The sequence below is a fragment of the Numida meleagris genome, chromosome 6 (assembly GCF_002078875.1).
Source record: "Numida meleagris isolate 19003 breed g44 Domestic line chromosome 6, NumMel1.0, whole genome shotgun sequence".
Lineage (NCBI taxonomy): Eukaryota > Metazoa > Chordata > Aves > Galliformes > Numididae > Numida > Numida meleagris.
This window is the reverse complement of record NC_034414.1, coordinates 54936844-54964144: the sequence shown is the minus strand read 5'-3', so window position 1 is coordinate 54964144 and position 27301 is coordinate 54936844. Positions and strand designations below refer to the sequence as shown.

Here is a 27301-nt window from a genome sequence, read left to right as displayed (position 1 = left end):
AAAGTACTTTTAGCTAGATGTTACAAAACAAGACTTGAAGTACATCCTTTTTTGCCTTTTTATTTGTCATGAAATATCAAGTTTACTAACACATTATTAAATGACAAGGAGAGCACATCATTTATAATAAAAACAAGCTTTTTCAGTAATTCCATTGGACTGAAGTTTATCTAATAAGGCAGACAGCATTCTACATTCTCTACATTACATTCACACTGTACAACTGAGCACACGCAGATGGCTCTTTCCTAACCCAGTAGCTAAGTCAGCATAGGTCAACGAAGAACAACAGAGCAGTAGAGTAGAGTAGAGTAGAGTAGAGTAGAGTAGAGTAGAGTAGAGTAGAGTAGAGTAGAGTAGAGTAGAGTAGCGTAGCTTCAGCATCCTTCAGGAACGACACGAAGACCACTGAACCTGCTACTGTCATAGGACAAAGCTATAACTGTAAAAGCTGGAAAGCAAAATATAACCTCATGCCATTAGGCTCACCACCCCATGCTTGGCATGTTACTCCATTATTTGGTCTCAGTGTAGCAGCTAATCACTTTCAAGTAAACCTACAGAAGCAGCACTTTCATGGGCATTACTCCTTCCTCTGATAGTGCACTAAGTATCAATTCTTAATAGAGGGCCTAAAAATCCAGTGAGCTTTACACCCACTCCTCTGGTTCTTGTCGTTTCGAGGATGTTACCGCTTGTATCATATTATCCCTCCTATCAGAGGGGAGCGAAGAACCCAGCTCAGGCGTTCTTCCTGCAGCAGAGGCCCTTCAGTTTAGGGATCCTACCCTGTTCTACTCCCTGCCTTACCTCTGCCCGCTGATGGAGTTCTTCCACACTCATATCTGTAATACTCCTTCCTGAAGCTCGCCTCTTTGTCTCACTTCTCTTAGTCTGCAGCTGATGATCTTCTCCAAAACAGCCCCCAGCTTCTCCAAATGCCATCTATTTTTACCTAGGTGCTGCCGTCTCATTCCGGACGCTGCTAATTGGCCCCTGAGTCACAACTGGAAAAGTAACCTAGCTGAGTAACTCTTTATCAGCTGCTGCATTGAGGAATGTGTATGCCTCATACTTAACGTATTCAAATGAGGAAACTTCCAGTAAATTTGTTCTCGTGCAAGACAAAGCCCAGAGTTAAATACAAATTAACCAGAGTTCAGGCTATAAGACGCTATAGCAACTTTTCTCGAACACTTTTTAAAGTAATGACATTCTTGCATGAGAATGTAATATATTTAAAGCTCCGACTCCGGTAAGAAAGCACCACACAAAACAGGTGATAGCTGCAGCATTTATCACTGCTTTCTGCTTATTCAGCAGTCTCCAAAAGAAATGACAAAAAGCCTATTCAAAGTCAGACTTTTAAAGAGTGAAATAAATGATGAAAATACATGCACACGAACAATAAGTTCTGAAACAGGTGTTTTTCTATACAGCTGGATTCCCAGCTACCCAGCACATTTCAGAATACCCAGGGAGCCCTGTCTGCTTCTCATTTATCCTGCTAATGAAAAGTTACCTTAAAACATGTTGGAATTTCCTCCCAGTAACTCTGCTTCTGAATGGTTATCAACCAAGATGGCACAAAGAGGAAGAAAAGATCATCAGACAGACTAGTTAGGCAGGTTTTAATAGGAAAACAGTGGGAAAAGTAAATAGCTAAATGCTCTAAATTCATACTAAATTACTTTACAATCACTATGACACTTCATTATTCCACTAGAAAGGAAAAAATTCCAATGCTGAGTATTTAAAAGTCATTACTTCAGAAATAGAGAACGTAAATGAGAAAATCAGCATTTTATTAAGAGAACTTGATTCATTTTTACTAATGAGGACCGCAATAATTTAATAGTGCTGTAACAAATCTCTTCCGGAAACTCTGAGGATACCACAGACAAACATATAGCACGTTTTTGATAACATGAATACAACTATCAGACGTCCTGAACATCATCTGTACAAACTAAAAGCAGAGCTTTTCAACAGATTAGTAATCCTGGATTCACTTAAATACGGGCAGGATTAATACTCTTTCCGAGGACGAAAGAAAGATCCTGTTCCACCCCATAAAGACTGCATAGGCTGCCAAGAGTACAGGGAAGGGCCTTCAGCTGTGGATCATTAAGAAAAAGCCATTTAAAAAATGGGATGTTTTGGAGAACACAGCATCCGGTAAAACAGTGGAATACTTTTTCCATGCGGACCCAAGAGAACTTGAAATCATTTATTTTGCAAATGAGAAACTGCATGTTTCTGTGATGGTTTGTTTTGTTAGACCTATGAGAAAGGAACTTCCTTCTACTTGAAATGAAGGCGAAAGGGATGTGCTTTTGAATTTGACACAGCCAAAAAGAACTAACGCGTGCATCAGACTGCAGTCCTTCCCCTGCACTCTGCCGCCGTTAACCTGGAGGTTCAGGGTACCCAGCTCCAGTTGGCCCAAGCACCCTCAGCCCTGGAGAGGAGACCGCTGCCTTCACATGGTACGCATCCACCCAGCACACCTCCCTGCTGGCTCGTCCCCCATGCCCATGGGGCTTTTCTGTCATTTCAAGGTCACTGCCTGCACTCAGCAGGACCTGCCTACCAGAGATGGACCAGATCTCCAGAGCGCTTTGTCCTCACTCGGATAAGTTGTAAAGAAGTCCCAGTTTATTGTCTCTTCCTGCACACCGCCCTACCTGGAGAACAGCTGGACACACAGGTTTCCTTGTTCTCCAGTGAGATAAGGATACACACCAAGGCAGAAGACATGAAAAAAAGCTGCTTGTGTAATGAGGAGGAAAACAGCAGGTTTTTCTGCTTTTGGCCCCAGTCTTCCCACCACGAGATAATCCTCCCTTGAGGCACCAGCACCACCTTAGGGTGCTCACAGATCAAGTATTTACCCACGGCCCTCCCTTCAGTATCTCAGATCACCTGAAAAAATCACATGAACTTGAGAATTAAACCAGCTTCTAGACAGATGCAAGTTGATAGATCAGTACTTTTGACTGAAGAAGTTGTAAGGCAAACAAAATCAGATTATTGCAAAATAACGCGCTCCACCTGCTCACATGTAACATTTTATCATCATTTCTCCACATCCTCGCTACCACCACTTAACCGCACATCACGTAATACTTCTTCATTTTTTCCCTTTTTTATTCCTCTCAGCATTAGGAAGGAGCTAAAGCAGCTGAGGAGAGAGCAGTTCAGGTATCAGAGTGAGGTCAGGGATGGCAGCAGCGTGCCTGCAGCAGCACTTTCCTGCTCTTGCTGGCAGAACAGCTGAGCTCAAGCAGAGCTCCTTGCCCTCTGCGCCCAGCTTCCGGCATTAAGCAGCTCTAATACCTCCACTTGCACCAGATATAACCCAGGGCCTTTATACAACAGGTCTTTCCAGTTCCTCTTTGCTTCCTGGTTCTGAGCAACAGCTTCTGCCTGGCTTTCCCCTTTCAGTGATCAGCCCACCTCTTCTTGTGACTACCTGAGAAGCTGCCATTAACCCTTTACTTTTGGGTAGCTCTAAGATAACAACCACAGCTCATGTTATGCTTCTTGACTTCCTCTGGCATCCTAAAACAAATGAATAAATAGATATTTTTCCCCTTAACAAATGCAGAAAAAAATCATTGAAATGTGTAGGAAGAATAATTTTAGAACTATTTGAGAACAATTACAAGCAAACAAACAAACACACACTCAAAAACAGATGACTGGAATAAATGTCTGAATTTCAACAGCTAACGTTGTCTGAATGCCCGAGTGGTAGAACATGCAGGCTGCAGGAGGTGTGCAAACCTCTTGTTGGACTGGAATTTTAAAATTAAGCTTCTGACACTGAGGGCTCATTTATTACGCATAATCAACGATGCCAGTGCCTTTCTTACACCAAACACAAATGCAGTGTTGATTCCCTATGGAAATATTTAAGAACGTATGACTGATAAGAAAGCTTCCGGATTTCTAAATTTCACGTAAAAGCCTGGAAAACTGGAATCCTACCCTGTCTTTACAAGTCAATTTTGCCCTTATTCTGCACATAACTCTCTGCATCTGACTGGAGGAGAATCAGTCTGAGCCCTGGTGTGTTCAGTGCCAACTTCAAAAGCACTCTTCAGCAGAAAGCATGGTAAAAATTACGGTACAAATACAGTCTCTCTTAACATCCTCGAACACAGAGATCAGCCCTTGCCTTATGCTACCAGATAACAGACACTGACATACATCTCCCTTTACATGCCTTGCTTTTGAATTCTGGACCTTATTCAGCAATACCCTCAGCCGCCACTGCTTTGCCACACTATTCACAGAGTATTTTAAATGGTAACTGCTAATAAGAGTCCAAGAAAAAAAAACATCACAAGTTACAAGCAAACCAAAAAGGCTTCCTACTCCAAATTCAGGAGAACCTACGCCACAAAAAATACACAAAAAGCGAGCGGTAACAAGAACATGCCCTTCGATTATGTATGAGATTTCACAGTGAACAGTCACTACAAACAGGATATCAGGAAATTCATTTGTAAGTATACGAGAAACCATAGCAATAATTACCAATTTCTTAGTTTTTCAGTCCTCTTCAACATAGGAACCTTACCTTCATCACATCCACAGGTGGAATACTGCTCCGTGCCATTAACCTATCACCGCAAAGAACAATCCCATCCCTCCCCTTTTAATTTGAGCACTCGCTGAAGCTATGCTTAAAAGCCCAGCACTAACCTACAGCCTAATTCACAAGCCTAACTACAGAATTATATTCATAACTGGATGGTGATTAACACCAAACAACCCAAGGCTCAAACAAACAGCACAGCAAATCACTCTTTTCAAACAGCCAATCACTGAGGTCGAAGCATGCATGCTTTAAGTCACATTAGAATCAACTTCCTCCCCACCCACTCTATTATTTGTTATTCATGCATTGACAAGAGCGTGGAAACTACTCCACGAAAAATCACAGCTAGCTCAGAAGAACCTATACTGCTTAAAGATGAAATGCCATTTATAAACCAAGAGAAGGAACAGCGGTTTTGAATAAATAAAGCTTATTTCCCATTTGTTTCAAGATACTTTCTTTTATCCTCTCATTGCTTTCTCTGCTACAGGGCCCCTCAACTACATCCATCTTCAGTATCAAGCCAAGAATTTGCTTTCTACTAGAAAAGAAACAAACATCAGACCAAGACAGCAACACTTTGTGAACTGCTTGGGATTCAATGTTCACCGTTAGCATCTAGGAAAATGCTTTTAGATTGCAAACTTGTGGCTTGCATTAACACAAAATTAAGGAAAACAAAAAAAAAATACTTCCAAATATTTTCTAACAAAATGCCAGCAACATCCTTGAAATACGACTTCTGAAAGCAGCAAGAGCACGTAAAAGATAGACCATTTCCCTACAGACGTGCACAGAGAGAACTTCGGCGTGGCAGAAATTTCAAGCTACACTGCTGACACATGTTTCTGCGCCTGCCAGAGCTCTCGGTTTCTGCTTACCCACCCTGGCTCCTGAAAGCAGTTGTGACGCAAGGAGATGGCCATCGTCCTGCCAAGGAGGCTGCTCCCAGCACGTTGCCTGTTTACTGTCCCTAACTTCACCCAAGTTTTAGGAGGTAAACACGGGCTAGTCAGAGTCCTTTCATTATCTGCATAATCCCAGCCTATGTGACTGCCGTACGGTAATGCTAGCGCCCAAGTGAGCTTTCATTCCTGAATTACGTCCGCACAGAACACGGCCGGGGGAGTGCCAAACAAGATGATTAAGCAGCAAAATATGACAAGGCATGAATTATATTATTAGTACTCCTATCTATCATTAGCCACAGAAGTGAGGGTTTTGTGCAGCCAATAGCAACTATGCATAAATAAAGCTCCTACACTTTGACACGCTTTCAAAATAAGAGCAACTATTTATTTTGAGTAATTCTATTCTTCGGTTGCTTTGACAGCGAACTGTATTTCAACATTTCACAAATTACTTCCTTTTTCCAGCTCTACCTTGCAACAGCTCAGGAGAAAACCCTTCTGGTATAAAGGCAGCCTTAAATTACAATCCTTTATTTTCAGAGAACAAGAGCATAATCATTTTTCAACAAGGTATGCTAAGCAGCTTTCCTTTCAGCAATTCACTGTCCGTAGTTAAGCACGTTCTGAACCCCCACAGATTTTGGATTCTCCAGCACACGTTGCTTCATTTCCTCAGATTCACTAGAAGACTAAATCAAAAGGCCGGTTTTAAGGAGTTCTTATAAGAACAGCCATGAGATTTGTTGGTTTTGGTTGTAGTTGGTTTGTTTTTTAAATCACCCCACCAGCACCTCCGAGGTTTCACTCTCATGTCTGCACGGGCAGCCCAGCCATTCCCTTTTACCTTGAATGATCTGCCTGACTAACTTCAGGAAAGTTGTTGGGAAATGGGAAGGCAAATAGCCAAGAAGGGCAAAAATAGAGTAAGGACATGTAAGGCAGCACAGTAAGTTACTACAAGTTACACCGCAGAGTGAGTAGTAAAACTATGATTCCAAAAGGCACTGAGAGCACACAGACAAACTTCATGGCTCTGCAAAATATCACTTTGCAGTTTTGCTCCGTATTCCTTAAGCTGCAGAGCCAAGGAAGGGGATAACAAGTTGAAGTGAATATGATAGATGTGCGTGGTATCAGGGTTCTCATTAGCAGTTCAGAAAGACAGGAGGGAGGGCATGCAAGTGACTTGCACTCAGGGCAGACAGAAGGAAGTGAGAAAACAGAAGACCTTCAGCAGGATCACAGTTTCAAATTATCCTCAGTCTACAGCAACACTCTTACTTCAACCTGGCAAGGCTTGCTAAAATTTGCTTAATAAGAATAAATGGACCTGATGAAACAACAAAATGAATTATGGTTTTCAGCAAAAACAGTAACATGGCACGCTACTTTTCAGCATAATGAAATAATAAATTAAAATAATGAATTAAAAGCAGAATAAATAATTTTAACGTTTTATTGCTTGAAAAAGAATCTGATAGAGAAGGAAGGACTTTGTGTTCAAGGTGAAGTAGTGCAGTGACAGCACTCCATGTGGGACCGCACCTCAACTTCACTGAGCCGCATCATTATCTGTACCCAGCACTTTTGAGAAATATTGGCGACACTGCGATTTTTGGAAAGAAAAAACAGAAGAATTCTATCAGACTTGCTTCTATTCATTTAAGATTGGAGCAAACTTCCAGTTAGCTAGCTGTAATAAAAGCAGCTAATCTTAAAGAGTCTGCATAGCCTGATACTTATTTTTTCTCAAACCGAACAAAAATAACGCTTTCAAGGATATCATTTTTATGCTGCATTACTCACGAGATGCTAATTTAGAAGTACGCTGAGAAATGATAAGGTTCAGCATCCATTAAACTTCAGTGCTCAGATGGAGACTTCCCGGATTTTCTGAATGGTTACACAGTGCTGTGTAGTACTCAGGCCCAGCTGCCCCCAAGCTCGTTCGCATTTTGAGTCATCACCCACTCTGTACATCACGACCCGGTGTCTCAGACTGAGCGGCAAAAGGAGCGAGCAGCCACCAGAGCATCACGCAAGTGCACCGAGCTGAGGAAACAGCAACGTACAATTCCACCAAGGAAATACTCAGCTATTCTACCAGGGGAAGCCTCACTTTGCTTCTCAACTCCCCTACAACCTTTCTGAGAGATTTTCACAGCTTCTGATACGAGTGCACTGGGTTGGTTGTGAGAGCTGGAAGGGGCTACCAGAACGCATCACCTAGCGCAAATGAAACCAACCATCAGCCCCCGTGGAGGCACTCCATAACTGCACTCAGCTACAAGTCAGCTTTCAGAGAAGCCGTGACTCCTGGTGTAGAAGCATGCAACGCAGAATCTAACCCCACTTTATGGGGTTCTGAAAGAACACAGTTGTGCTCATTATTAAAAGTGCATGCCTGATTTCTGGCGTTAGCCGATGGTAGTGGTTTGAGCAGTACTTTTCCGCAAAACACATTATGACCATAACCCTTCTCAACCTCTTGATGAAAAATTCAGTTTCTTTTTCCCCCAAATGTATCGCTTAAGACATTTTTCCCTGTTTCTTCTATCATTTTTTGTGTCTCTATCTCTAGCTCCTCCCAGCACCCCGTCTCCGAGCCCTCTGCTACCTCCCTGCATGGCTCTCACCACGCCACACACACAAGTCATGCTGACACCTCTGTCACACCTACAAGGAAACAAATCATCCTTGTCTATCTCTGCAAGCATGACACACGCACATTCTGGTTAATAACAGATGCTAAATGCTCAATCGTTCATAATTATGATATCTATCTATCTGGCTGTTACAAGTAAAATAGTTTCCATCACCTCAGAACACTGCCGGATTTGGGGTGGCATTAAAGCACAAGTCTTCCAGGGGGCACAAGAAACACCTCTGCCAAATGGCAAGGAGCCACCAGATAAGTTCTGAAGTGAATATTTAACATGGGCAAAAGTGCATTTTTTTCTTATCTATTCTTTCAGAGAGGATATCTTTAGCAATTCTGCAAGAAAACTCAAAAAAAATATCAAACTGCATACAGATCTTTCAACCACAACAGTCACTGTACGAAGCAAACTAAAAAGAACATTTAAGAGAAGTGAAAAATCCTTCTGTAAGAAGCAGAACACACAGCCTCGACAGCCCCACACAGATTCTGTGATAAAGCCTTTGCTGCACGCCAGAGGAGAAAAGTATTTCTTCTCTCAGATAACGTTGCAGAAATCTCCAAGGTTTCAGAGAAATTTGCACACCAGGAGATGATCACTTCTGCAATTGTTAGGCCAGGGAGAACTGCATTTTCCATTCAGAGTCAATGAGATCTTGGTTCATGTGAGTATTACTTCATGGCTCTATGTGAGGTACAGCTGAGACACATGGAGAAGATTTTTCCTCAGTTTCTGCAGCACCTCCTAGAAGCTTCAGGCATACAAAATCAGACGTATTCTAAAGGCACAAAACATTAATCACCTCTTTTGACTTTTTCCCAGGTTAAGCACCAAATGCCTTCTACTGAAAATGCTTATACCCACATGCGTACAAACCCAGGCTTCTGAAGCACAAATACCTCCATTAACATTAACTGTTTAATGACCCAGCACAGCAATCCTGTCATCAACCCTACCCATGAAACAGGTCATAAAGGGATCTACGCTCAGAAATTAATTAGAAGTTCACACTCTTCGCTTAAATTAACTACCGTGGTCCTGCGCAATGGCTTCCTTAGGCCTTCTCTCTACGTTTAGGCATGCAGCACAACAGCTTCACACCACTTCTTCATTTCCCCTCCCCACCCATCAAGAGGCAAAACAAACCCAAACTGCTGGGGTAGCACATTTCATGCATCCCACACAGCACCTCACGGGTCAGAAATGACACAGCTAAGAGTGCACAGCACCAAGGTGAGGAACCGGGGCAGCTCCCAGGACCCACAGAGGCCAGTGCAGCGATGAGGATGGCTCCGACAAGGAAGGCTTCTCTTGGGCGTGCAGCTTGTAGGCAGAAGGAATTCAGCAGTCCCACCACTCTGCTTCACTGCTCTCAAATGTGGCAGCACAAAACAAACCCTCAGGGTAAATTTTTAGAGTGTTACAGCTTAGGAAAACCTTAAGATCAGCAGACACAGAAAGCTTCCTGAGAACTTTAGAAGACAACACCACGCAGCTTTGAGCTTAACTTACATAATCAAAAACAGTCTTTACTCCCCTTGAAAATGAAAGTCAAGGTGTTACATAAGCCAACATAATTTACCAAAAAATTGCAGGACATGTGGGAAGAGAAAGAAGGATTAGGTTGGTTCCCCTTGTCAATATTTTGCTGGAGCTGGCAGCTTAACTCTACTTTAGTGCTATTATTATTCAAAATGAGCAGCAAATAAAACCCAGACAATAAGTGCAATTTTAAACAAAAACTCCTGTACCTGTCATATTTGTTCCCAGAAATTCTTTCGGCCATCAAATGTTTGTTAAGCAAACCTTAACAGCCCCTTAGTATTTTGAAGTAGTTGCGGTCCAGGTAGCATCTGCCAACCTCTTGGCTACATTTAGTATCCTCCCACAGCTGAAGCACAACAGACTCCTCTATTAAGACTTAAATCAGCAGTCTCTTTGTCTCCACGCAACTGCTCTTTTACTGAAAATGGTATGGCAGTACAGAGAGCACAATACGAATTTAAGCAGCGAAGCTAATGCCCCGCTAGACAATTTCTAGTTGTCTGAAAGGAAAAAATGCAAATTTCCACTTATTTCCTCACTGGAAATTCTGTTAGCAGCAGAAGTCAGATATCTGCAGGCCCTCCCTCCCTGCACCCACGCGAAGCAACAGCGCTGGCGTTACAGGAGCAGCAGCAGCAGAGGTTTCGGTGTTGAGATTCACACGCTGCCCTTAGCTGGTTGCAGTCCTCCTGGGGAAAGGCTGAGATGGAACCATTCTTAAGGGCGAGTAGCGAACAGGGCCCGTGCTGCTTTACATATATCTTTTTTCCTATAAAGGAAATCTCTACTCATGAAAACAAGCTTCAGCGCAATTGAAATCTCCTCACAAGATTCTCAGAAGTTTTATAGATGTGTAATCCTGACATTCCCCGCTAATGTTTTCCTTCTGTTCAGTATTATAAGAATGTGGATTTTCAGTGTTACGCATGTTCCAGGCCTCTGCTAAGAACAACAAACACTAGGATTGTTGTGCCAGGTTTCCTTAACATTTCTGATCTCCATCTTCTTCTGCAATCTGAAACCAGAAACATTCATGTTCATCATAACTACATTTTAAAAAGTGCAAAATCCTCCTGGTGCTGGAGGCCAGGCCCGCTAAGCAGCGTGCCCTCATTAACAACTGTCTGTGCTGCCCGGGTTTGCCATTCAATGGGATCACTGCCTACCCCCTCTCAAACTGAAAGGCCTTGTAACATCAGATTATTTGTCACTAAGCAAAATGAGAAATCCATCATCCCCTGACAAATGGTACCTAATGCCTTCGGATTAGACAAACATAGAAACCTGACCTTTGACAAGTGATTTTATTTAACAGTTCTCAATTGCTGTCAATTACTAAAACACGCAAAAGCAGCACTCAGGAAAGAAAGTCAACTGCGTTTGCTTTTAACACTTCTGGAAACCAGTGTTCACCTAGTATAGTACTCTGCCTGGGATTTACACACAAAAACAGTGGTCTTACACTTTGAGTTTAAATTAAAATTAAAAAAAAAAAAAAACAGTCTGAAATTTTGACAGCTGATTGCTCCTGCCTGGTCTTCCCTTCCTCTCATTTTTGAAAAAGGCACCATTTATCAAGTCCATCAAAACACACACCCCTAGCAAAACCAGCAATTCTATTTAAAGGTCACATTTTGCCTATTAATATATAGAGATTACCAGCAATTTTTAAGAAGATTTTCATCCACACATAACTGTATTTATTCTAGGTAACAGAGCCACTCAATTCCATGTAGTCAATCCTAAAAAAAAAGATAAATCAATTTTCTGCCTTAGTCATGCACAGAAGGTAAACATCCTTAAGTTCAATCTGACTTCACACAATAACCACAGTAAGTCAAACGAAAATAAATCAACTCCTTTCCCTGAAGGCTGTAGGAGATTTTTCAGATTAGCCTGGTGGTAAATTTCATCTTTCATTTTATCATAGCTCCAGATAGGAAATACTATAGAACTTCTTTGTTGTTTATTATTTGCTCATTCCATAGAAACGAAAATATAAGTACTTAATTTCCTTAACTCTTCATTTCTTTTGCGGGGCATTCATCAAAGTCTATCAATACCGAGTTCAGAAATGGACTAATCTTTCCAAACTTTACACCCTTGAATTCTATCTCTCATACTACATTCTTCCTTATCCCAAAGATGTAGAACTGTAAGAGATAAAGTGGATTAAAGACATATTGAGGATTATAGATTATGCAGTTAGAACAAACAGAGGCAAGTATTTCAAATAGCTGACCCTACAGAAAGGAATCACATTCTGTTCTCAAGATGATATACAAAAATAGAAAGCACATTCCACTAGGAAAATATTTACTTAATAATTTATCATTTAAGAACCTTTACTGTACAAATTAAAGCACAAAGACAGCACGTTGAAATCAACGTGAAGATGTATTTGCAATCATTGTAATACAGCTCCAATTTCAGTTGTGGTTAGATTTACAGATTTTGCTCTGTTCCAGCACGAGAAACAAAAGTCACACTTCTCTTGATCCCAAAGCCCTACGCTTGAAACTGGTTCCAATTCTGAGCGGGGACAGGAAAGGCAGAGAAACTCAGTACTGCCAAAACGTCTAGAAATACAAGGATAGGAATCTTTATTAAAGTATCCAACTGGAAAGAAATGCCAGTGAGATGTAAGAATCAATTTAGTCCAGATATTAATAACTTCCTTAATGATCTATATGATTAAAATAGCATATAGACAACTTCTAAGGACATTAAACACAGAACTTCAACAGCAGTAAAGTCAGAAATAATACAAAGGAACTTAAGCAAATTCCTTATGTGGCCAGAAAACAAAGTGAAATTCAGTTTGGAAAAAAAAAAAACTAATATGTCTGGGAAAAATAATCCCAGATAGTGATGTTCAGTATGCACAAGAAACCTGGGAAATAACAATGCAAAGAAATGGCACTGACTGCAAGAGCTCAGAAGAGGGGGAGGCACTGCTGCCCAGCCACTGAACGGAGGAGTAAGGGGGAAGGCTGAATTCCTTTTCCCTTTCACCCATTTGCCTCCTTTCCCAAACCAAAGCACACACGGCGGGGCACTCTACCCCACTGTCTTTGCTGCAACTCCAGATACGAGATAGGTCCTGTTGCTCGAGACATTTAAAACTATACAAGCAAAAATGTTATTAAGTATTGAATGCTTTTCCGGAAGAGCTTAATGGTAATGAAAAAATACCCTAGGTTTTGTTATTCTATACTGCATATCACCATAGAGCTTTTCCATTAACTTTATCTGAAATATCAGGGGTTTAATCCAGAAGTGTAATACATATCCAAAACTAAATAAACGTAAGAATATGTTCACTTCCAAGCTATTTGCTTTTTATTGACCATGAAGCTCCAGCACGCTTCACTACAAGTGAACCAGCTTTGAAGATGTTGGCTCTCAGATTAATTTTTGCTGTGGTACAATGCCTGTCCATGCCTGGATCAACTGTGCATAACGAGGGGAGACCAACAACGTGCTCATGTCAAATGAGGCCATCTCCAAATTTAGTCTGAAGAGCATGACAATCTTCCTCTCTGCAAAATCCTTGATTAACAAAGTTTCTGCAGCAGAAGTGACTGTTCTTATCAGGCAGGAAATACAAGTAACTCAGAAATATAAGATAGACACTTCAAAACCTGTTCCTAGATACTCACTTCAGTTTCTAGATGCTATGACATTCCTTTATTAGGGCAACAACATCAAAACTTAAGACTTCTCCACTGCTAATGTAAATTCCAATTCCACTCTCTCAAAACCAGCTCAGAAGCATACATGGAAAGAAAGGTTTGGGTTTCACGGAGTTTCTTTTTCCCTTTGTAGAAGGGTTGCTCTGGGATGGGGTTGTCCTCCTCTGTGTTAAGGGGAAAGGTCTGCCACACTTGAGACTGAGACATCTGAACCAAGCCTTAACCATGGCCCTGTGTGCCCAAGCAGCAAGGTGCTCCATCCACACGCTGTTTGTACAACGCAACTGTGCTCATTAAGGATGTGGTAGCTAAGGGAGAACGGGACACAGAACGATGTACAGACTTGTCCTAGGAAACATGACACGTTTATCCTGCCTTTAGAATTTCCTACCGTAAGGAGACAAAATACTGAGATTTGCCGAAGAGACCACTGGCTCCATGATTATTTTTTTCTTAAAAGACTGCGTGGTTTCTACTTATTATTTGTGGAATTTGTTTGCTCTTCCTGAAATTAAGGTAGAGGGAGAAATTTTACTCTGTGACCTGAAAGTTTACTGTAATTGAAGGATGGGATAAAGATAACCTCAAGCATTTCGTTCCTTTCTCCGTCCTTGCCGGGATTCCATTTGACACACCATAACGAAGTGCCTAGAATTTTTCCAGGAGCCTTTTCACTGCTCAGCTTATGCCTAGCCCACCGTACAGATCCCACTTGCTCAATTCTCTCATATTAAGGGACTCGCTGCAGTTCTTCCTGGTGGCCAACAAGATTTAATCTCACAGCTGAGATGATATTCTCAGGCAGTTTACAGCAATGAAACTTCTCAAGCTTACGGCATCCAAAATACTGCCTAACAGCAACTGTGATACACTACCTCTTCCTCACAGTGCACTAAAAGCACTCCATCTCCACCTTCCCACACACACCTACAAGGTCTGCTGCTGCGCTTTGCCATCAAGCACACTCAGAGACAAATAGACCACGTTTCCAAGAGTCAAATCCTGTGCCAGAGCCTTAGGCACCATCTTCATTACTGTTCCCAGAAGGACTAAAAACCACTTCTCTCCATCAGACCCGTAACCAACCAATAGATGCTTTCTATACATAGATGCTAGAATGGAATTTGATCTTCAGTAAAAGACCTGCTAAGGTTTAGGTTTTGTCAAAAGCAGATAGACATTTCTACTGACTCCCTACGAGAAGCACAGAGTAGCAGCTATTTTTTTCTTTCTGTCTTGCCTTTTCCATCCTTACCAGGCTTTTTAAAGATGAGAATAAATTTCAACCACTGTAGTTTCTTAGCACTGGGATGGTGGAGATGATGTTTCTTCTAATAATAGGAAGGAAAAAAAAAAAAATCAAGAAAATACATGGAGCAGAAGGGATGAGGAGGACTACTGCCTGAATAACAGAGGGCAAGGAGGCCTGTCCTGCAGCAAGGTGTGATGACAGCAGCAGAGGCAGAATGGCACTGGCACACTTCACAGGGTGGATCTCCAACCCGACAGGTCGCATCTTGCCTTCAGAAGTGCAGACAAACAACCTCTGTAACACACTGATGGAGCTTAAGATGACGAAAAGACGTTTTTTTTTCCTCTTTCTAAATCCATCTGATTTTACTGTATTGAGATTTTCAATGACCTCTGCAAGCCACTCCACCTGGAAGGCTTGTTTTTACACATACGGGTGACTTTTATCACCCTCTTGTGGAAAAATAAGTGAATTGTATCTGTCAGAGGTCAGAAGCGGAAAGTGGAGTACAGAAAACTGTCACAGAGAACAAAGAAAGGGAAAAGAAAGGGAAAATATTTGCTGAGCGGAATAGAGGGGAACGCACAACAGTAACCAGTGATACGGAGTCACCTCAGCTCCTGCCAGCAAAATCCATCTCCAAAAGGTTCTCTGAAACACCAAAAGATAACCAGCTGCCAGATTTCCTCTCCCTTGGTAACACTCACTGTGTTCAACAAGCAGATTATGTTCCCTGTGTTGGTTTCAAGGCTCGTCTCAGCTGTAACCATCATCTTCCACACCTTTGTTTCTACCAATGGAAAAGGTGGATGCTCTAAACTGAACTCAGAAAACACCTCCTAGATACATTTTCTGTTTTAAAACCAGACTGCACGTAACATCTGTGCCCTGCTATAATTTGGAAGTGGAGAGGACAGGAGATAAACTTGCCAACTAATGGAAGCTTCGACATTCCTATTACATCCTACTGGTCAACACAACAGAAATAAGAATATTTAACTGCCCTAAAATTGTCCTTTCTTCATCTTCTGACTATCCCCACTATCAACTTATAATTTACATTCCAAAATAAAAAAGTATATATATACACATATTTATACATTCCATATATATATATATATACACATTCCAAATATAAAAGAATAACTGAGGAAATAGTTTTCCTGCACATTACACAATGAACTACATTTACATCCACACACCATTCACAATGAACATCATAAAACGGGTAACCATGCACCAACATTTATTTCATTGTTTTAATGCTTCACAAAGGTATGGGATTTTTCTGAATAAAATTACAGTATGTGAGTGCTTAACCATCACTTCCAATGGAGCAGTCAGATCCTAAGAATGAGCACTTCTACTGCCAACTACACACAGTTATCTGCACTTACTCATCATCCCTGAGGTATTACTGATGATTTCTTTTAGCTTCCCCAAAATACCCACCAACTAAGGAAGGCGAAGTCTTCAAATGATGTTTTGCAGCAAATGCACCTGTTTCTTAAATCTTCAGATTCTACGGTTCAAACTCACCAATTAATGTGCAAACTTTTATAATCTGAATAACAAACTGCTTGCCTCCACCTCTCCTGTAACTTGTTCAGTAACGAAGTACCACATTAAATTGCTAAAACAAGCTCTCCAGGTCAGAGGACACACGAAACCACTGTTACAGATGGGCTAGCAACACGTCCAACCATGTTCAACACAGCTTACAGCAATCTGCTATTAAGTTTTTCGTTTTAGGAAGCTACCCAGAAAAGCCTCATTCTATTCCTCACTTTCTGACCATTTCAGCTTGCACATCCACCCCTTTTCACTGTGGTCCCTCTCTGCCATAAACCCCTGCAGACACTAGGGAAGGTGTCAGGCCCATCGCATTCAGGGATAACTACCACAGCTGAGAACCTGACAGATAGAGCAGAAAAGACAAAACAGCAGCAAACAGTGAATGGTTTAAATACAAAGTAATGATTCTATTTTATTCAATTGTACTAATAAAAACATCATAAGCTGTTGGAGTGTTTTAAAATGAAATTATTATATACTTTGTTCACAAGCGGTACTATTTAATATAGCAGTTAATTAGTATGAGACATGCTGTGACTTGAAAAATAAACTTCCATAGGAGGTTGAAAATACGTTGTTTCGTTAAATACATCTACGAACATTAAAAAAATCAAAATTATACACATCACTGCCATTGAAAAATCCTACAGCAAGCTATTATTATAAATCATTTGTACTTCTGATCAAAACCAGTTCCCCTGTAGCTTGACTTTAAGGCTTTACTCAAAACAATTCTTCCATCAAGTGCAGCAACTGAGGGGCACTGAGGTATTTTACACACGTTCCTTGGACAGCTACTGCAGCTTTCCAAAACATCTTACACAGACTCTCAGACTGCAGCTGCAGCAGCATTTCATTTCATTTCATTTCTTAGCAGAAAACCACGCTCAGGAGCTACCAACTCTACGTACAAATCCAGCACCGTACCAGTTCTGCTGATTCAACTGAAAGGGTACAGGGCACTAAAGCAGATCACTAAAATTATGACGGTTTAAATAAATAAATAAGCAGGAGGAAAAACATTTTTAAACAATCTGACCCCAAAAACACTTGCCCCTGCATACATGAAACAGTGTGGTGCACGCTTGGGAACTTCTCCCACGAGCTTTGCCTCCAGAATCATCACACACAGCCAGAGAAGATTGTAAGACATGTCCTGCCATGGACTTCTGAAAGAAGACACTAGCATGCTTCTAAAAGATTTTCCTTGAGTTTTTAAGAAACAACATGCATCCTTCACTGATATTTTTTAATTAATTACCAAGATTACGCAGTTCCACAAATCCATAAAAGCTCAACCCTACCAAAACTCACTGAACTCAGTGAGTCTTCCCGTGTGTTACGGCTAAAAAATGTTGCACAACTGAGCCAAAGAAAAAGCAATCACTTGAATGAGCAAACTGTAGGTGAAAGGAAGTTACCCTGAGTCTAAAAATAGTTTATTGTCCTCCCACTCCCCAGAAAGTGCAAACGAAAGTGCTCATTTCTCAGGGAGACGTGAGCTCACAATGGATGAACACGAAGGCACTGTCTCCATACTATAAAACTTTACTCACGCACAGGAGTAGTATCCAAGTACTGAATTTTAAGAACCAAACAGAAAGATGAAATAAACTTAATACCTAGACTTTTTATGTTACATCAAATAAGTATGTAAGTTGTTTGTATACACAGATGTGTGTCATACACATAAACATACGCGATAAATCACACATGTGACTCCAGAGCTTTGGAAAACATACATTTACAATATAAAGCTCCATATCATCATCAGTTAGAAATAAAGGCAGCACTGTACTTCAACAAGCACATATACTGTACAGAAACAAATGTGTGGCTGAACTAGAATCTGCATTTGTTAAAAATACTTTAGGAAAAAGGAATATAAAGGAGGTACTTATTACAGAAACAGGAGGTTTTGTTACAGACCCATCATATTGGTACACCTCGACACAGGTGAACATTTTAATATTATTAGAGGAATAAATAATAATGGGAAGCATATTATAGAGACATACTGTACAAATACAGACTGAAAACAATCATTTCTAATGACAGTGAAGTCCAGACATTCCTGAAAATCATCATCAAGATTTTAAGACTCAATCTTGTGAAGAGTACAGAAATTTCTACATAGTCATTGCAAGACACTTTGTTTTTAAAGATAATTAAAAAGTAAGAAGTGGGAATGATCATTCCTTAGCATTTCCAGAAAGCAGAGTGAGAAATTCAGGAAGTAAGACAATTACACTGAAGGTGTGGGCAAGGGAAGCACAAGCTAAAGGAGGAATCCTTCAATCTAAATAGACCTAGGAACACGGAAACAAAGACAGCTGAATGGAAACAGAGATTATTGGAATATGAGGGCTAAGCCAACAAGATTTCTCACCAACTGCAGCTCCACAAATATACTGTCAACGTACAAAGGTTTGTTTTGTTTTACTAAGACACTGACTTCCAAGCCAACATTTCCACGGATACACTTTTTCTGTAAATGTAGCTCTACAGAACTAAATTCAGGATGGGAGAGACAACAGCATGCAGGGAAACTTTCAAAAAGCAGAATGTAATTGCCAAACAGATTTTAGAACGACCAGAAACGTTTAAGAACACTGGAAGAAACTATTCTACAGTACAACCACCAGATGTTTACAAAATTGCATAGGACATGAAATATATACCCAAAAAAGAAGCGCCAAGAGCACAAGAAAAACTGAAGAGTTTAATTGTGCAAGACAAGAAGCCCACACATCATAAGGCCCAAAGTAGGGATAAATCCTACTCCCTTTTGGAACTGTGGCCCTTTTCCCAAATCTCACACAGAGACGGCCCATTACGTCCACATTTATTTCAGTCAGAACAACTGCAAAATTCTGTACAGAAGTTCCAGGACTGATGTTTGATTCACCATTGTGTGCAGAATGAACCATGTTCCAAGGTCTCTTTCAGACAATAAATGAGGATTTATTTCCACTTATGGAAATTAAGCAAAATTTGATTTTGCAAGTCACAGCCATTATGATCCTCTATTCTTGTTTGTAAATTAGGATAAAGTATTTACTTTAGATATTTTATTAATAGTTAATTGATATTTGCAAAGCATTCCAAATTTCATAAATGGCGACTAGCATAGAAATGACAAGCAGCCAACTTTCATGCAAATCAACAGAAAATACAAGCTTTCTTCCTCTACAACTCAGATAATAACTACCATTTTCCATATGTACATTTCTTTAGACTGAAATAAATATTTTTAATGCATGATAAAGAGGATTTTTTTTTAATCAGATGTATTTGAGAAGGAAGGTCCACATCTTGCATTTCTCACTTAGGCAAAAGTCTTCCGGAGTCGAAAGGATTTTTGGCTATTTAGGAACTTCAGCATTTGGCCTACAGATAGGATTCATAAGAAAAGCTTATAATAAAATTTCACCTATAGGGAAATAATATAATGATCAAAAGCAAACAGCAAGTGAAAGATTTTCCCTCACTGACTATGCAGCGCTCTTTTGTTGCCACTACAGCAATTCTTTAATGCCATGGAAACTATCTGATAAATGTATAAGAAGCTCAGTAAATTTCATAATATTGAGGTAGCAAAGCAATTGGTATTGTTGACAGAGAACTTCTGTTCTGAGAGCCTATTTTAAGAAAGAAAAACTGCCTAAAATAAAAATTATAGTTTGAGTCGAGGCCTGTTTTCAACCAAAATAAACCTGAAAGTAACTACACTGTATTAGAATACTGGAAAACGTGGGAGAATGACAGGAAACAAGAGGCACCTCTTGCAATTATAAAAATGGGATACATTGCTTTAATATTTAACCGTCTTACTTTTATATGGTTTGCTTTATCTTATTATGCATTTTAATGTGAATAGGGGGATAAGAAAAATACTGTGAATCACACGTTAGTTTTCTGCCCAATTCTGTTCAATATTTATTCGTAAGCCATACAATCTTTTTAGTCATCTGCATGCATGTCTTCATCCTCTGGACACTCCTCTAACATGACAGATACTAGCAGAAACAGGATTGGACTCTCTCTGCTTTTACAGATAATAATGAAATGGGTCTGTTTTCAGGTGCTCAGTATTACAATATAGGGTTGCATCCCTACCGATCTCCCTCTATAGACTTGTAAGTTAAAAAGAGTACCTACAGAAAATGAAAGTAAAATAACCTTTGGTAAGTACCACCCCTTTCCAATGCACACACAGCATACACCACCACCTTCCGCTACGGAAGCGTGCCTTGAGGCATGCCACAAACTTGGTTAACAAACTCGGTGTGGATGTGCCTGAGGCACAGAGGTGGATGTTGTCATTCTGAGAACAGGGCCCTTCACCAGGACTCTGCCACAAACCAGTTACCTAAGGGACCTGCCAACCCTGCTGATACCAAGAACCTCTTTAAAAATAAAGGCAAAACGTAAAGCCTTGTAGCACAGGGCAAGACACACCAGACAAGAACATGCAAGCATCTAAATGCATGTGAGGTTTAAACCTTTTTACGAGTGCATATATTGAAAATTCAGGCCAACTGGACCACAGCTTCTGTTTGCAATTCCTGTACCATCCCACTTGAACCAAAGGAGGAAAGACTGTTTCTGAAACATTAGATTCAACACTAGTCATATTACAAAACAACTCCGAATTATATTTAGTTAGAGTGCCATAAATAACAATAATTAAATTATCAGAAAAGTCTTGACTACAGAAGAACAGAGGACACAGAAGTGTTGACTGCATGAGGAGTTTTTTTTTTGGCTTGGGGCATTTGAGAGTCTTAACTCAGCCCAGTAGGGCCTCAGAAGGCACCTGCATCTCATAAATACATTAAACGTCTGTTCACAAAGAGCTAAACAATACACACATCTACGCTAATTAAAAATAAAAATAAAACACACACTAACAACTTCATTCCCCTATGCCCTAAGTAGAACAAACAACACTGAAAACTCCAGTCCTTCTCACTACATTTCCTAAATGGCAAGTTATCACTCAGCCTTGTACATAACATTGAAACACATTCTGTCTCCTATTTCTGTTTCCTGAAACATTATTATTACCAAATAAACAACAGCTCCGACTTATCTGTTCTTGCAATACAGGCATGTATGTCCACAGAAAGGAACAGACTGCATTAAAACACTACCAAAACAAGCCATTTTGCTGTATATGACTGCCCCTGGGGAAAGAAATGAGAGCAGATAAGATGTGACAGATGCGTAGTCACGTCACTTAATACACGACTGGAAGGTGCTCAAATCATTATGGTGACAGGCACGGTATAAAAACTTGCAAAGAACGGACAAAACATTTATTTAGTTTGCTCTACTTTATTCTTGTAACAAAAGAAGACACCGAAGTCCACACAAATGCTTCTCTGAGAGAAGAAACAGGCTGCAACTATCAATATGAAATATAATTAGAGGGGAACAGGAAAGAAGAGGGGAACAAGAAGAGGAGCACAGCATGTGTGGTTTTGTCTGCAAGATCCCTCCATCACAAATATAAAATGTTTAAGGTCAAATTCAAGGTCTGTCCTCTACAAATTTCCTCCACTGAAATATTTTTAAACAGATTTAATTAAACTTGAAACTTACCCAAAACAAGAAGTATACTTAGCAACTGTAGATCTCCAAACTGATCTCATTATTCAGAGTCTTAAAAAAGCTATTCTGATGAAAAATCTTCTTTTTTGATTTTAAAGATCCAAATAATAAGAATAAAATTGGAGATCATGTGAATACTGAATAAAGTAACAGGACTAGTTACTTGTTTGAGGATAAGTGCAAGCTCAGGAGTTTAAAGATTGCATCTTTCAGACGAATGTCCAGGAAAAGTACGAAAAATGCGGAAGAAATATTACTTCTTTCAGGTTAAATAATCCTAATAGTTACAATAATCAAAATGGATCAAAAATATTTCTAAATAGTAGCACGTTTAACTGCTGGTGTCCCTTCAGCAGGGACCAATGCCACTGCTGTTTCAGATGCATCATTAGGCCTGAATCCTGCAAAATGATCTGTGCAGGGCCCTGAGCCTATGGGAATCCGCATTAAGTCAAAGAGGGAAAACCAACTCACAGGATCAGAATCTTAAATTGAAGCTGGACCACTGTAACTCATTATGACACTAATCATAAACATCCCAGCAACGCTCTCTGTGCCCCATCTGTTTTATCTTATTACAGCTTTACATCTCAATCCACAGGACTAGCTACCGTAGTCAAAATAAGCACCTGCATACACCTGTGTTTCTGCAAGACCGTGTCCTCAAAGCCAACATGTTTCTTATGTCAGTGCATGTGCCTACCGTGTTCCCTGAACAGGACTATACGGTATAACCAAATAATCCTAACATTTATTCAAATACAAATCTGAACGTCTTCCAGTAATGTAGCCACTTAAGCCAAAGGAAAAACTATTTACTGAAATGTACTAAGTAGTGTTTTTAAGGGAAATGACGTGCATCTCAAAAATGACCTGTAAAAATAGACAAATGGGGTTTTAAATGACTTTAAATGAGCATTCGCTCCTTCATCACACTTTCACTGAACAACTGAAAAGTTCATAGAAAAAATTCACTGCAAACCAGAACACCAAATCCACCAGCACTGGCAGACCCTATGCTGAAAAATGGTGAGCAGTGGAAGCACTCCATGCCCACCCTGCTCTTCCAGTCTCCTCTACACTTCCAAATCAGCCCTTTGCCAGCTTCATACAGCGGGGTCAGATGGTCCTTTGGACCTTTCTTTTGAGCAAGTATGCTTATTTGTACATTCTCGCACGCATTCCACAGAAAGAAGTCTCAACTATTTTAATGACAACTCCAGCAGAACAAATCCTACAATCCAAGTTTAATTTAATTTAAGAGATACGTGTAAGCTGTGTGATTTTTTTTTTTTTTTTGCAACTTCTCTGTTCTTATGAAGCAAGGTTAAGAACCAAACCAAAGTGCAATTACACATTCATTACATATTTCAGTACTGATTACCAAATTTGTCAAACTAGTAGAGGAAGAGATCTGGGAAATCTACTGCCCACAAAGCAAAAATGAACAGGCCTAATATTAAACCTATTCATCTTCCTATTTTCCAGAATAATCAGCACAAATTGTGCTTAGTTCCATAACTTGTAACAGAAAAGAAGAATGGCAAGGAAAAAAATTCACAAAACCGAGTAAGAATTCAGTAGAAGGAAATGCTTCTATAAGGTGATTCCTTCTGCCACACCAGACGTAATTCTGAGTGAAGCTGCTGGCAGATTTGTACTGAAATTCAGTGCCAAACAGGATTTAGAGGAAGCATGCGAGATATTAGAGAGATACTGTCAGCCTTTTAAGAGCTGTAAGCTGGATCATCATTTCCTTTCCCAAATTAGAGGTTAAACTTTCCCGCAGAAACTCAGGAACAGGGATACGCAGGCTGTCCTAGCAGTAACGTCTTGCCTAAGACCTGATCTTTCCTCTTGAGGAAGTTTCCCTATGCTCACAAGGCAGCTTGGCCTCACCACTACTATTGCTCAGTTTGGGTATCAGCTGAGTATTTGCAAACCAGAATACTCACACACAGCCTGGGTGCCTTGAAAATTCAAGTCATCATACGGGTTAACATTAGCATTTAAAACTTCCAGAAGTATTGCAAACAATTACCACACCCTCAAGTCACAGATAAAATATTCTGTAGAGCTTAAATACATACATTTCTGGCATGAAACATTCCTCATTACTGGCAAAATCTCCATGCAATTTCTGGCAACAGAACACTTTGAGTTTAGAAGTCAACTGCAGAGTAAAATTGTTTGGACTTAAGGTATTTTGGGTTCTTTTTTTTTGTTTGTTTGTTTTTTAAATCAAAAATCATTCTTGAGCTTACCTTTCAGCAGAGGCAGGGGAGTTAACTCAATAGGCTTGCCCTGAGACCTAAACTGGGAGGAGCTTTGTGACCTCTTCTGTCTGGCTTTTCTGACGGACTTCCGAGAAAATCCGTCTACTTTATCCACTGATGGAGGAGTAGTTGGTGCTGAGGACATATCCCTACTGAAGGAAAACAAGTATTACAAACACATTCCAAAATTGATGAAATGAGTAAAGATTAACCCCCATTTTCCAACCCCCTTGCTCTGTCTTCACCGTTCTCCTCCTGACAACTTACCCACACAGAGTGTTAGGAGAGATAACCCACCCATACATATGGAGGTCTTGTGGAATAAATTCAAGGAATAGTGCAATTGTTCTTCTCTCTCCCTTGTTTTATCTGCCTCACATTTACAGAAAACCCTACAATGGAAAAATTCTGACCTAATGATAACATCACGATGTCAACAGAACTTCATACACCTGTAGACTTGACCAAGGATTGAAACCTTGAACTATGTATGATGTGAGACAAAGTAACTTGAACTCGCACTGGAAGGCATGATGCAAGCTAAATGATGGGTACTCAAGAAAGTATGAATATCCTTTTCACTTTAGAGTGATCAAAGTGCACAGGACAGAATAAATAGGACATTAGAAAAATTCAGTTTATTTGCCATACCTACATACAAGACCTTAGAGCAACATTAAAAAGTACCGCAAAAAGCACTGCTATGCTTCATAATTTCACTAAAACTGACAAAATTTCACATGCTGCTTCTTTACTCTCCATTTGAGATGTTCTGGTTTTGTACCGAGTCTCTTAACACACAGTTATTCCATGTTCTGGCATTTCAGCAATAATAGCAGTGTGGTAGCCATAATAGTTCTAAGGGCACAAGCCAGACAAGGTTTGCAGAGAGGCAGAGAGCCAAAAAAGGTTTCTGCAAGCAGAAGTTTGTTTGTTTCCCAACTCTATCAGCTGGTATGAGAAATAAGAGTTGCCTCTTCCTACAAAATATGCCCTCGTAATGCTGCTGTAGCTAATTCCATACTGCTGAGAAATACCAAAAAGGAAGCTTTTAAAGAGTGAATTCCTCCAACCAGCTATTGTATTTAGCAGCCTGTTAAAAAAGCACGTTGCATCTTGGTGCAATACACGAGTAATACTTCAGGAAAACAAGATAGGAGGAATTCCGGCCTACATATTTCAAGCAGCTCTGCATACAGTTAACTCTACCAGCATGTGCACCTCTATTATTCACGTTAGTAACGCCATTATTAGGCAGAGCGTTCTGCTGGTTTCAGCAGGGCCACACACTTGTGCAAAGTTAAGCATCGGCATAAGCACTTGCAGGATCAGGGTCTTAGAACATGTCCTTGGAAAGCATTACTCATCCTCAGTGTCTGTTGACTTCAATTACCAAAGTGACTCGCAGGCTAAAAGAAGTTGATTCCACACGATCGCAAACACTTTCGAGTACTTGTTTTATTAAAATATTTGGTTCCTCATACGCTGCATAAATTATTAAAGCCATTGAAACAGACATTATTTGGATCTGTCTTTTACAAGAGAAACTTCAGAAAGTACGATTTGTGGCAACTGTAAACAAGTTCAGAAAGATAAGAACTGTTTAATGCAAAATTATATATACGCGCACTAAATCTCTGAAAAATGGAAGTACAAACTCCACAGCTTCTCCAAGGCAGCATGTGCAGCACCAGATGCTGAGCTGTGCAGCTGGCATTACCGTCACGAGAAAGCCTTACACCATCTTTTTCATTTTTCCTGAGGTCCTCTCCACCACCAGCTTATACTTTCTAAATATAATATACTACCGGCAACACGATCCCATCCCTTACACCGGGTTTGTTTGCCGTCTGGGGGGAAAGAAATGCCCCCATCACTGGGGCATCCAGGCCCCAGCTGAGATTAATAAATAAAAAAGTCTGATAAACTGAAATAGAACGGCCTGTGCTCCAGCACCCGCTTCTGATGTTCCAGAGCTCCGCCAAAAAATATATAAGCACAAAGTTACCTGTTACATAAACGCAAATTATGGAAAATAGCAGAAATACACAGTTAAAAGCCGGATCTGTTGGCCTTGTTTCATCTCATCGAAAAGATTCCTCTGCCCGTCACGTGCGCGGCTGAAGTGTAACCATCTCCGCACTCTCTCTCAAGATGAAATCACCAAAATAATAACAATGCTAATAACAACGGGCAGCGAGCGGAGCGGATCGCCGAGCTGCAGGATCATGGTGTCAGCGCGGAGCCTCACTGACACTTCTCCGCTGTAAATTTAGTAACAGTTTCCCTCACCTGCGTTATAAATTATTGAAGCCTAATTCTAATTCCACAAAGCTGCATCCAGCCTGACAAGCCCGTGGTAAACACCGATCCCTTTTTTTCATCCCTCCGAACGAACCTCTGCTCGCCTGAACGCACTATAGGGGCGAAACACGCGATTCCAACGGGGAGGGGGGGGGGGGGGGGGGGAAGAGGAGAGGGAAAAAAAAAACAACCTGAGATTATTTATTGCGTGTAGGAAAGCTGCGGAGCTTCCGTGGTGTTTCTCCCAACGAGGGGTCTTATTCTAGCAGGATGGAGCGCCGGGGGAAGGCGAAGCCATGCACCCCAGAGGGAGGGGGTGGGGGGGGGGACGAGGCGAGGGGACGTGAAAATAGCGACGGAGCGCACCGGGAGGGCCCGGGGCCGCCGCGCCGCCATCCGCCGCCTCCCGCCCGCTGCCATCGGCTGTCATTTCCCGGCGGGAGCCCCGCAGCTGGAACATGTCCTCCCGCAGCCCCCTCACCGCCCCCCCCCCGGGGCCTCCTCCTCCTCCTCCTCCCCGCGCCGCGATGGAGTTACCTTGACCCTCCCGGTTGAGAAGCAGGAGACGGGGGGGAGGCGGCGGCGGCCTGAGCCGGGCTCGGCGGAGCGCGGCCGATGCCTGGAGTGCGGTACGCGCCGGGCTCGGTCCCCGCCGCGGCGGCGCAGCAGCCTGTAGGCCTCGGCGGCGTTGGCGGCCTCCCCGGCGCAGGGCGGCGTTGGCGGTGGCTTCAGGAGCGGGCGGCTGCTCGGGCTGCGCTCAGTCCCATGCACTCGGCGCGGCCCCCTGCCTGCGATGCCTGCTGCCTCACTCACATTCCCGGCGGAGCCCTGCGGAGGGGCCCTGAGGAGGCGGCTGGG

The 27301-nt window shown here is 41.2% G+C and overlaps 1 protein-coding gene across 5 annotated transcripts in view; it reads right to left on the bottom strand.

Annotated features, from left to right (window-relative positions):
• The window catches only part of PPP2R5E (protein phosphatase 2 regulatory subunit B'epsilon), a 72568-nt gene extending 45273 nt beyond the window's left edge, over positions 1-27295 (bottom strand). For 2 of the 5 annotated variants that reach the window (XM_021403405.1, XM_021403407.1), the window contains exons 1-2: positions 26981-27295; positions 24128-24291 (exon numbers count right to left, since the gene is read on the bottom strand). In XM_021403405.1, the coding sequence (XP_021259080.1) occupies positions 24128-24284 (157 nt within the window). In that variant the 5' untranslated portion in view covers positions 24285-24291; positions 26981-27295. Of the gene's footprint in view, positions 1-4588; positions 4769-5494; positions 5691-24127; positions 24292-26980 lie in introns of those variants that run through there. The other 3 variants (XM_021403406.1, XM_021403409.1, XM_021403408.1) reach the window with 3 other exon arrangements.